This window comes from Aethalodelphis obliquidens, unplaced genomic scaffold (genome assembly GCF_003676395.1).
Source record: "Aethalodelphis obliquidens isolate GAN/ISIS:26980383/991018 unplaced genomic scaffold, ASM367639v1 scaffold31, whole genome shotgun sequence".
NCBI lineage: Eukaryota > Metazoa > Chordata > Mammalia > Artiodactyla > Delphinidae > Aethalodelphis > Aethalodelphis obliquidens.
In genome coordinates this window covers 2,891,716-2,904,437 of record NW_020837975.1, presented here as the reverse complement: position 1 = coordinate 2,904,437, position 12,722 = coordinate 2,891,716, and the positions used below count along the sequence as shown (strand labels likewise).

The 12,722-nt window shown below is 42.8% G+C and overlaps 1 protein-coding gene across 22 annotated transcripts in view; it reads right to left on the bottom strand.

The window, feature by feature from the left end:
* DST (dystonin) overlaps positions 1 to 12,722 on the bottom strand; it is a 497,966-nt gene that overhangs the window by 95,137 nt on the left and 390,107 nt on the right. For all 22 annotated transcript variants that reach the window (XM_027126879.1, XM_027126873.1, XM_027126884.1 and 19 more), the window contains 4 exons: positions 11,826 to 11,955; positions 8,706 to 8,905; positions 6,765 to 7,260; positions 3,435 to 4,906 (listed from right to left, as the gene is read on the bottom strand). In XM_027126879.1, the coding sequence (XP_026982680.1) occupies positions 3,435 to 4,906; positions 6,765 to 7,260; positions 8,706 to 8,905; positions 11,826 to 11,955 (2,298 nt within the window). The remainder of the gene's footprint in view (positions 1 to 3,434; positions 4,907 to 6,764; positions 7,261 to 8,705; positions 8,906 to 11,825; positions 11,956 to 12,722) is intronic.

Below are 12,722 nucleotides of genomic sequence, written 5' to 3'. Positions count from 1 at the left end.
CCTGCTGATGCAGGGGACACGGGTTTGTGCCCCGGTCCGGGAAGATCCCACATGCCGTGGAGCAGCTGGGCCCGTGAGCCATGGCCGCTGAGCCTGCGCGTCTGGAGCCTGAGCTCCGCAATGGGAGAGGCCACAACAGTGAGAGGCCCGCGTACTGCAAACAAAACAAAACAAAACAAAACAAAACAAAACTAATGTCCAACCAAAGCTTAATCTCCAACAAAAACTAAGTGAAGATCTGAATTGAGATAATTTACAACTTCAATCAAAAATGACATAATCACTAAGACAAGGAAATGTTTGGTGCTGGTGGTAACTGTCATTATCCTCATCACAACATCTAGAGATACATTTCTAAGACAACACACACACACACATTCACCTCCTGTTATCATAGTGTCTGGCTTTACAGAACACGTTCCTTAAGTGAGTGTTCCTGGTGCTCTGGGTTAAAATAAACAATGGCTGATTGACAGATGAATGGATAAAAAAGATTTGGTACATATATACAAAGGAATATTACTCAGCCATAAAAGAGAAGGAAATAATGCCATTTGCAGCAACATGAATGGACCTAGAGATTGTCATATTGAGTGAAGTCAGACAGAGAAAGACAAATATCATATGATATTGCTTTTATGCAGAATCTAAAAAAAAAAAATACAAATGAACTTATTTATAAAACAGAAAGAGACTCACAGACATAGAAAACAAATTTATGGTTACCAAAGGGGAAAGGTGGGGGGTGGGGAGAGATAAATTAGGAACTTGGGATTAACACATACACACTAATATATATAAAATAGATAAACAAAAAGGACCTCTGTATAGCCCAGGGAACTATACTCAGTATTATGTAATAACCTATAAGGGAAAAGAATCTGAAAGAGAATATATATATATATATATATATATATATATATATATATATATACACACACACACACACACATATATACATATATATATAAAACTGAATCACTGTACTGTACACCTAAAACAAACACAATATTGTAAATCAACTATACTTCAATTTTAAAAAATCAGAAAAACAAACAAACCAACAACAATGGCTGGTTACTCAGGCCACCCAAATCAGTCTCCAGCAAAGATGATTTGAAAATTTCCCAGAGAAGTGTAAGATGTACAACGTGATGAATAAAGTTGACCAAAACACTGCATTATATCCACCAAAACATCCAGGCTCTGACACTTACTACCCGTGTGACCTTGGGAAAGTCACTTCCCCTCCCTGGGTCTCTGCTTCCTTACAATAAGATGGGGATAATGACAGTACCCAGTTCTCAGGACTGTCAAAAGGATTAAAGACAGTCTAGAGTCATGCTTGACACACACTAAGCCCATAATAAATGTTAACTGTTGTAACTGTTAGTTTTTAGAACATACACTGGCAAACACACACACAAAGAAAAGAGAATCAGTGATTGTGTAAGCATATTTACCATAATATTCTTATTGTTTTTTACCTATGGCACTGGCATATACCAAATGCAGATGACTGTCTACTTGGAAACTTTCATTTCAGTCACTGGGTCTCAAGACACTGAGGGTATGTCATGATATTCTTTATTACTGAATTTCATTAAAATCAGTCAACTCCTTAAAAAGTAATGAGAAAACACATAGACACAGCACGCCAAGTGGCTTATTTTAGAAGACATGATCACTTTGCTTTTCTTCACAGTCAAATAAAGCAATCTGTGTAACCATGAACAGTAACGATGCTTATTTAGTGCTTTTCAGTTTGCAAAATAATTTCAAAGCAACGCGTGAGCGAGCCCCTCCTATCCCTTGCTTTTGCTTCCTTTCCGAAGACCTCTCCACAAGCAGAGCCATGTTTTTCACTGTCCTCATGCCTGGGGACCCAAAGAGGGGGCGTGGACAAAGCAGCAGCACCGATATTATTACTTTTGCTCATTTTCCTATAAGTAGTTGAAGCAGTGAAGAGAGATAAAGGCATGCTCTCTTTTTCTAAACAAAGTCACAGAAAACCCAAAGAAATGATAACGTTTCACAAAAGCATGCTCAACTTTCATCAGTACAAAGACCACCTGATCACTGTCATGGAAGCGTTCAAGCTTTGTCAGGTCCCACAGAAAATTCCAGAGACTCACTCCTAAGCACCCCCCTACCCCCTGTCTTCCAAGCAGCAACTGTCACAGAACTTTGTTTTTCTAACAGACAGTTCTCTTATATGAAATCTTTATTTTGCAAACCACAGTGTGAAAGTGTGACAGGGCAATGAAGTTAAATCAACAGTGAGGCAGCTTCCTTCTCCTTCCAGAATCAAGACCCAAATACAGAACCGCAGGTTCTTAATCCCTGAAGAAACTGGGCTTCAAAGGCACTCTATAAACAGCAAACAACCATAATATAACAAAGAAGAAAAAGAAGCTACTTTGAAGTTACTTTTCAAACTTCAGTCACCTAAAAATAACACCACGAAAGAGAAACAAAGGAAAGACTTTGTCAAGTATAACAGCACAGAATTCAGGAGGTCTATTTGATTTATATTCATTTCTCCTGGGAAATGATTTGTTGTTTTGCAAATTCTGTTTCTATTTAATCCTATTTGATGCTTCACGCATCACTGCAGCCTTTACTGGAAAGTAAAACTTACCTCATGAATAGAACAGGATCCCCTGCAACCCTACAGGTTCCTGTCAGCCCTGTGCAGCAAAGGCTGGACAGCTAGGACCCTCCCTGTGCAGGTGACCCTCTCTCCAACGAGATGCGAGTTCTGCACCTGCTACCCTAAGCGGATTCACATCACTGACCCTGGACCTGGCCCACCCTCTCCTCCGACTCCATCATCAGGCATCACTGGGTGCTGCCAGTCGGTACACATTTCTCAGCCCCAAGGCGCTCAGAGTCCCATCAGAAATAATTTACTCCCAATCGTCTGGGGCCAGGATTACAACAAGGAACTCTACCCCTGCCTTTTAAAATAGGAACTTGGGGAAGAAATTCAATTAAGAAGGAGGAGAAGACTATAAAAAGGGAAAGAGCAGGAAAAGACTATAATTCACCATGAAAGAAAATGCTGGGACGCAAACATGAAGAGAACACACTTTTGATGTGATGGATGGGCCTCCGCGGTTGAGTTTAAAATACGGACGTGGTCACTCCAGAGGGCAGCTGTGAGTGACATCAGAAACAGACACCAGCTTTCCAAGCACCCTTTGACCTCCTAATTCATCACAGGCCTTATCCCATGAGGGCCCAAAGCCCCAGGAAGCTTGGACTCACCCCACGTACCCGGATATCCCCTCCGCCCACGGATTCTCATTTAAGCTCCAACACTGCATGACAATCCTACTTGAAGATGCTACAAAATAGGCCATCTCCTTCTATACCGATCAGTAATGTCTTTGAATAACCAAAACGCAGAGTACAAAGGAAGCACTCCCTACCTTGAACACATCAAGCTGTTGGTTAATCAACTCTGTTTCCATGCCAACAGGGCCTTGAGACTCCTCGTGCTCTTCAGCCTTCTGGAGTAGAGTAGAAAATTCCTTGAGTTTGCTGTAGAATTCTTCAAGGCGCGTGATGGTCCCTTCCACCTGCTCTTCTCTGGCTTGTGCACGGTCCCGAAGCTTGTTGCACTGTTTGCTTAAAGCCTCCAGGTCCCGTTTGATGCCGACCAGGTCAGGAGAGGCTTCCTCCGTGGCCAGCATCATCTTGCAGGTCTTATTGGCATTGGTGTTGCTTGCGATGAGCGCTTCCAGTTTCTCCAAGAAGGCTTTAATAGCCTCCCTTTGCTTCTGCAGCGTTTCCACATCTCTCCCCACTGGGGCCATGCTGTCCAACTCATCATCAAACTCCGCAAACTGAGAAAACATCTCTCGGATGGTGTTCTGGAAATGGCCGATGCCCTGAAGCTTGGTTTCTAAGAAGGAACACTTTTCATCCACCTGCTGGCTGAGGGCGCTGTGCTCCTGGACTAAGGCTTCTGCTTGGAGGAGAACCTCGGAGGTGCCCTTGGAGTCGGAGGCCCCCGCCACAAGGTCCTGGGCGAGCCCCTGGGCCAGATCGACCTGAGGCTTCAAGGTCTGAAGGGCTTTCTGCTGAGTCTGCAACACAGTCAGGGACTTACTGCTGTGAGCCTGGGGCCCCAGAGAGTCGTGCATGTCTAGCTGTTCCTTTGCACACTGAAGCTGCCTCTGAGCTTCTTTGGAAACTTCTTGAAATTCTTTAAATTTCTGGGCCATGTTCTCCAGAGAGAATTTCTTCCTGTGCACTTGCTCGGTGGCCATGTCCAACTTCTGGAGCAGGGATTCCTTCTCCTCTGCCACCGCCTCTTTGTCCACTTCACAGACACGGAGCAGGCTGCTGGCTGCACTGTTTAGCTGTTCCACCATCCCAAAGTGCTGGTCCCTCTCCTTCTGCAGAGACTTTAACTGGGCAAGAGATTTCTCTGTCTCAGCAGGATCCAAGCTACACTTTATTTCCTTGAGGCTGTTTTGACACCTGTCTATCCATGGCTGGAGCATCTCCACATGTTCTTTATACTTGAGAGCTTTTTCCAGTGAATCTTTCACCCTGTCTTCTCTTTCTTTCACCTGCTTCTGAAATCCATCCCAGTTGGTTTTAATCGTGTTCAGTTGTAACTGTAACGCTACCTTCTCAGACCCTTGTGTTTTTAGTAACAGGTTTTCACCTTCCGCCATGGTTTTCTCATAAATGTGAGACTCGGCGGTCAAAGTTTTCCTGAAGTCTTTCTGATCTTTCATTAATGACTCTAAGACCTCGACTTTGGCTGATATCGGGGGAGATTTGTTCTGTTCTTCCTTCTTGGTATCCAGCCAAGCCTGGAAATCTCTAGACATTTGCTGAAATTGATGAGAGCTGGCACAGGCTGACTGAAGATGCTGGACATGGTTCTCTAAAAAATAAAACCACAGACATGTTTATTTTACATCAAAATGTTGAATAAATCTGCAAAAAGCCAAGAGAAAAACCACCAAATAAATACACAGAATAATCTAAACGCAAGGGCTACTAGCACTGACTATGAGAACGACAAAAGCGCTTACGTTATGGACAAAGGCGGTGGGGGAAGGGCAAGAGGTGAGGACTATGGCAAGAAAAGAGACAATAGAGGCTGGATACTAGAGCCACCTCCATCCTAGGGCGGGGAAGTGACAACTGTTCAAAGCTCTAGGTGATGCTGATAAATAACCAATCTCTTATTAAATGTGACTTTTCCACCTGTGTGATTTTTTTTCCTTTGGCCCTGCAGCATGCAGGGTCTCAGTTCCCCAACTAGGGACTGAACCCGTGCCCCCTGCAGTGGAAGCGTGGACTCTTAACCACTGGACCGCCGGGGAAGTCTCCACCTGTGTAATTTTTACCCATCATGGAGGCAATGTAAGGCAGCCCATGGGGACGACATGGGTCTGGATCCCAACTCAGCCTCTCAAGAGCTGGAGGGCCTAGGGTGAACGATTAAACCTCTGGGCCTCATTTCCCCAAGTGTGAGCTGGCAACATTGATAGAAGCTGTCGTGGGAATGAGGTGACAGTGCGTGCAAGTAAAGCTCTGAGCTGAATGCCTGTCACGGAAGAGGGTTCCTAACAATAGTCACCATCACTGTAATCATCATAGGTAATGTTTGCTATCCATATCACGTCAAAATCAAGGAGTAAGTCTGAAACGGTTGCTATGATCAGTAAACAAATCCAATCAATTATTAAAAAACATAAACTGAGTGCCTAGTGTTACTTGGCAAATGACAAACAGCCACCAACGGGCTCTCCTCTGGCCTGCCCTTCTCGGGCCCAGGAACTGCTGCTGCTGTCTTGGACCATCCTGGGCTCAGCGGCCACAGAGTGATGGCTACAGCAGGCGAGAGAGGAAATCGTGCATAATGCTTCTCTCTCACACGTTTCTCTGGAAAAGCTTCCATGATGGAGCCAGACGAACTAGCTGTTATCAAGAAAACGATGCCAAGCCTTTTTTAATAACTGTAGTCGTCTCCTTTTCTGGTGAAACAAGACTGTCGCATAGCATAAACACTGACACCTTTAAAAACCAATTTGTTTTTTTTACGGTTTTTTTAAATTGAAGTATAGTTGATTTACAATGTTGTGTTATTTTCTACTGTACAAGAAAGTGATTCAGTTATACATATATACACATTCTTTTTCATATTCTTTTCCATTTTGGTTTATCACAGGAGACTGAATAGAGTTCCCTGTGCTATGTGGTAGGTCCCTGTTGGTTATCCATTCTATATAATATCCTATGATAAGCCATAATGGAAAAGAATATTAAAAAAGAATGTATGTATATGTATAACTGAGTCACTTTGCTGTACAGAAGAAATTAACACAAGATTGTAAATCAACTCTACTTCAATAAAAAAAATTTTTTTTAATAGTTTGCATCTGCTAATCCCAAACTCCCCCCTCCATCTCTCTTCTACCTCCCCTGCCCCTTGGCAACCACAAGTCTGTTCTCTATGTCTGAAAGTCTGTAAAAACTAATCTGGAGTACCCGAAGTTTCCATGGGCCTATGCAAAGTGGACTTTGCCGGCACGGGGTCCGCCTATTATCTGTGCAGAACTCCCCGCCCCTGCAACACTGTGTGTGCATGTGAACCCAAATCTACCCTCCTTGCATGCACCTCTCACTGTGGGCAGGTTCACTTTAGGGGCCTGGTTTCCCCAACAGCTTGGAAATAGGGAGTTCACTGATCCCTATTTCCAGGAAATACATGCATTCAAAGAAGACACACAAACCTGCTTTTAGTTCAAGATCCTTAAATGATTTTAAGATGCCTTCCAGTTGCCGACTAAGTTCAGCTTTCAAGTACTCTTCTTTAACCAGGGCTGCCAGATCCTCTCCCAGAGCCTGGGCCACTTTGATCTGCTTCGTTTCCTGCTCTATTTCCTGCTTCATTTTCTGGGCTGTTTCCAGCTGCTGGTTCATCGCGTCAGGGTGTGTGCTCCCGGCCACACTGCTGCTGAGTTTATTATCCAAGTCGGCCAGCTTATCGGAAAGGCTTCTCAGCAGGCTTTGATACTGGGTGCTTTTAACAATGGCATGGTCGATCCGGTCACATCTGTCCCTCAATTGTCCTGTGAGGCTGTCCCATTTTTGGGTCACAGCTGCTAGCTGTTCCTTCACAATCCCGTGGAAAGATGGGTGCTCCCCAGGTCTGTGCAGTATGCCCTGACCAGCCACTGTTAGCTGTTCATACTGAGGTTTCCGGGTATCAAATTCTTGCAGGAGAATCTAAGGTAAAGAGGTGATGAGGGCAAATAAACACACAAATGACTAGAGAATTAATTACAGAAAACATACCTTTAAGTTTCTAAACAGACAGAAATGGTAGTTAATTATCTAGTTTTTATTTTATTTTTGTTACTGCTTTCCTAGCTTTTATTTCAAAGGCAGTCCAATTATCGTATACTAATCCAAAGAGCAATGGTGCTTCACAGAGATTAACATTTTGTCTAAAATAATATCCCCCAAGGGAGACAAAAGAGAATAAATATTTTTGCTAGTGTGGGGAAAAGGAACAAAAATTCATGTACAAATTTTCACACACAAAGGGAAACACTGCTTTTAGACAAGTTTACATCACACTAACACCAATTTGATTTCTTCCTATTTGCATTTTTCTTTTTACAGGATTTTTTTAAATGCTCTATAGCATTTTACACCAAAGGAAATACACAGTGATAACAGTGTTAGGATATACAAACTCATGGTATATTGATTTACAAAGGTTCTTTTTAAACATAAAATCGACGTTTACAGTCTTTTTTGTAAAGATTTAGCCAATAAATCACGTCGCTCTGAGCGTGCGGGCTCACACTGGCTTTCATTATAAAACGAATGATCCCCAAATGTCCTTCTTTTAGTAGAATATTTTATCTATCTCTGGGAGACTATGGTTAATTACTTCTCCTCAAATGTTTCTTTATATCTGTTGTTTCCATCTATTCAGATGAAGAACATACATGCCTAGGACAGCATGTGACTCAACTACCCAGACTGTTGTGTATTTTCAGAGTACAGATCAGCTTCCATGCCCCCAAACCACCACCTGCACAGAAAGAAAGCCCACCGAGCCCACAGCGGAGCACCTGCGACTACGTCTGACTTACAATTTACATATGTTTCTCCCCCTGTGGATTTATCTGCTCATAATTAGATGAGTCTAACTAACCCTGCAGGTTTCAAGGTTCCTCCTCTTCTTCCCTTCTTCTTTCTCTTCTTACTTTGTCTCCCCGACTCAGGGATGTTTTGCATGAGCTTTATAAGTTTCATTATCTCCTACCACAATCAAAATGAATAAAATCTCAAAGGAGTCATTTCTAAACAATATACTAGCTTCTCATAAAAATGTTATTACTTATGCAATCATATGTTATTAATATGTATGTTATTAATATACTTCAAAGAAAGTCCTCTTTAACAGGGTCTCTACAAACCACAATATGACTGAAACGATCAAGGGACCTGACCATACTCGTGGGCTCAGTGGACCCCTCAGGGATGCTCCAGGGATGCTCCAGAGCTTTGCTTCTCTGGGGGTTTCCCGCCAGCCTCACGACAGTACCTCGTGGGCATCTGACACATTACAAACCCTCCGAGACAGGCAGAGCACATACCATCAAAGGTAATGTATTTCTAATGAAAACATCTGTCTTGTTAAGTCAGGTAGGACTCACCTGCACCTGCTGCCTTTGTGTGTTCAGCATATTTGGGTCAATCGACAAGGGCCCAAGGACACTGACCATCAGTTCTTTTTCCACAAGCCACTGTTTTAACTGAGCCTCCACAGTCTGGAATTGGGTTAGATTATTTGAGGATTCTTCCAGTTTCTGTCGTCTATCAACTGTTAACTGATTGAGGTCTTGCCACTGAGAATCTAGAAGAAAAAAAGATAAAGGATGAAACAGATTTTTTTTTTTTTTTTCTGCGGTACGTGGGCCTCTCACTGTTGTGGCCTCTCCTGTTGCGGAGCACAGGCTCCGGAGCACAGGCTCAGCGGCCATGGCTCACGGGCCCAGCCGCTCCGCGGCATGTGGGATCTTCCCAGACCGGGGCACGAACCCGTGTCCCCTGCATCGGCAGGCGGACTCTCAACCACTGCGCCACCAGGGAAGCCCAGATGTTTGTTTGTTATACATTTAATACAACTGTATCTATGGAGATTGTAGGACAGGGCTCTCCTTACATAGTCAATTAAAGACTAACCTGTGCGTTAATTGCATTTAATGATACAGATTTTATGGTCCCAATGGTTTGTGTCAACTGAAGTGTAAGAAAAATAGATTTGAATCTGATGGAAGATGCTGTAGATTATGGAATATTCCTGAGAACCCTCATTCCTTCTAGAAGTCCTACAGAGTCTGTTTATTCAACTAGAACTGACCCACTAGAACAATGAACATGTATCCTTTTCTTTAATAGCAAACCTTCAACGACCAGATGGTGGTAAGTGACTCCCAAATGTGTGTATCTACACCCAACCATGCTCTTCTACGCAAATCACACATCAGCAGCCAACTGCTCAGAAGTTACAATAGGAAATCTCACCAACCCCTTAAATTCAATGTTGGAGGAAAAAACTCACGATATTCCTATCAAAATGGGTAGGTTTTTCCGACTTTTAGACTTCTTTTGAAGGTTATTCTCATGCATGTCATGAAATGCCATAATTCAGGATGTTCTTTCATGACTCTCCTATATCCTCAATCACAAACCCTTAAACACAGTGCTTCCATTCCCAATACCCAACTCCACATTGGTCCTCACCATCTTTTGCCAAGACCAGTACTTCTCAAGCTGGAGCTGCATCAGAGACCCCTAGAGGGTCTGGTCGCACAGGTGCTGGGCCCACCCCTGGAGGGACTGATCAGCAGGTCTGAAGTGATGTCTGAATGTGCATTTCTAACATGTCCCCAGGGGATGCTCTGCTCTTGCTGCCAGGAGCACCCTTTCCAGAGCTGCACACCTAGACCAAGAGCCTTCTAACCAGCTTACCTGCGATTCGTGATCCTCAGCTGCAATGAATTTGGTTCTAAAATAATTTCCCTTAAACGTCACTGAATATGTCACTTCTGGGCTCAAACCCCTCAATAATTTACTCGTCACCAACTAGACGGCAAAATCTGATGACCTCTGCTTGACCTCCAGGGTCTCCCACAAAAGGGCCCTCGTGTGCTCATCTGAAAAGGTCTGTCCTCCGAGAGGAAGCCCTCATCTGCCCGCTGATCACACGTCCTCATCTCAACAGGCTGGGCGCACAAGGGCCCCACAGCTCACATGCTCCATCCCTCCCCTTCTGTCCCTGCCCCATCCCGCTTTCATGATCCCACTGGGTCTCACCCTCCACTAGGATGCCCTGCCTGCTCCCCCAGCCCTGAGGACGGCATGCTCCTTGAAGCCCAGAATTACAGACCATCTCTCAACACATGAGTCACTCAACACTGACGGTGTGAAGAGCTGATCTGACAGATTTTTTTCACCTAGTGTAATGCACTGAAGAGCTGCTTTTCATAGAGCCCAGCCCCTGAAACGTTTACCTAAACAACGTCACACTATACGGCGTGTTCTAGTCAATCACAATCTGATAATGAGATAATGCAACTCCAACCATAAACGGAGAAGGAGAAATATCAAAATCTTATCAGGAAGCTTTTCTGAAATATGCATTCCTCGCTCCCTCCGCTATTCTAAGATGTCTTGAAAATATTCCTTCGAGTAATTCTGATATTCTGACAACCACTGAATTAGGGCCCAATTAATTATAATGCAACAGAAGTCTCTATTGTTGGATTAAATACACCTTTCAACATTAAGATCTCTTAGGATGACTCTTTTTCTTTTACTGGAGTATAGTTGATTTACAATGTTGTGTCAGTTTCAGGTATACAGCAAAGTGAAGCAGTTATATGTATAAGGATGACTCTTAGTAAACTAAAACGTACTTAGAAACTTCTAAATTTATCACAGCATATCTGACTCTAAAGGAAGGACAAGATTTAGCTAAATATAATGGAACAATTCAAAGTAAAATGATTCTTGTGATAGTCATAGTTAAACATACTTAGTATGTGCCCGATACTCTTTGTCTGAGCTGCACACACATTAACTCACTGAATTCTCCAAATACTATGAAGTAGGGAAAATGAGTGTCACTGTCTTACACTCACTCCCATATCATTACAATAAGGAAAAGGGGTGATAAGATAACAGGGCTTGTGAAGGCAATTCTGCATCTCCGAGGAACAGTTTATATAGGGACAGGATGGAGATGGGAGGAGGACTCTGGGTAAAGAGCAAACCCCCAGACTCCTGTGGGGAGCAGCCTTCTCAGGCTGGTTGGGAAAGGGACCAGCAGCATGAAACAGGGGCTGGTGGGGTCCCATCAGGAACTCCATGGTGGAGAAAGGCACCCAGCTTTTCCAGAAAAACAAACAAAAAGGACTCTCCACACTAAAATATAACAAATCATAAAAAATTAGAAGCACCCAAAACCTAATAAAAAATAAACCATAATGAAAACATGTGACTCAATACACAGCATTCTATCAACTGGTATCTACCTTCTTCATAAACATAAATTTCGTTACTGTGTTTAGTGAGAAAAACACAAGATATGCCAAGGCCTAGCACCATATAATATGAAATGACACTTTAGAATATGCAAAGATCGATTCTGAAACATGAAACAAATCCCAAAGTCAGTGAGATTGCTGGATAGATGTTTTCTGATAGAGATTATGGTTTTTAAAAAATGACTGTGCTTCTGTTCACGGCCTCTGGTGTAAGTGGTAACATACCTATTTCCGTCAACATCTGCTTCCACTTGGGGGCCTCCGGAGTGTCTGGGTTCTCCTCCAGCAGCTCCGTCAGCTTGTCTTTCAACTCCTGCACTTTGTTTACATTTTGCTTCAGTTCTGCCTCAAATGACTAACAAGGAAATAAAAAAAGTAACTTCATTAAAGTATGTCAACATCAAAAGACAAAAACACAATTTCAATAGAGCACTTTTTTCTCCAACATGACCAAAAGAGGGGAAACAATCCACTGTTAAAGGCTGAAGTGAGTGAGGACTGGATTCAGCAGTGAATTATATTTTCTTTTCCTCTTCGTAACTATTCTTCAACTAGCTGATAACAGAATTCCAAGGAGGAATGCTAGAGCTACAGAGATAATGACCCTCATCCCATCACCTAGAAAGAATTTCAAGGTATTCTCAAATCCCTTTGGAAAAAAAGGAAAATGACATCAGTATGATTGTAATTAATCAGAAAATCAGTCTTGATAAAGGCTGCAAGATTTGAGACTACTAGCAAATAAGCACTTTTCTGGACAACACGTTACAGAGTTCAAAGATAAGTTAGTCATCTGGAGACATTTTTGCCAGCATTGCCAAAGTGCAAAACCGTTTTCCCAACCCTGACAGTTGTAGCAAGAAATACCGTGTATTAAACAAAGGGAAAGCATGAGCTCCCCTATTTTATACTGGACAGAACAGATTCCTAATACACTTAGCCCTTAAATACATCTTTTCCAATAAGTACTGGTTAAAATTCAAGACTTAAACTAATTTGAAGGTGGCAAAGTTGCTTGCACCCAACAGCTCACTCATCTTTATAACATCTGCGTGTAAAAATAAGTGACTATTAGCATCAATCTCTACAAAAAGTCATGTTCAACAAAGCTGGCGAACTATG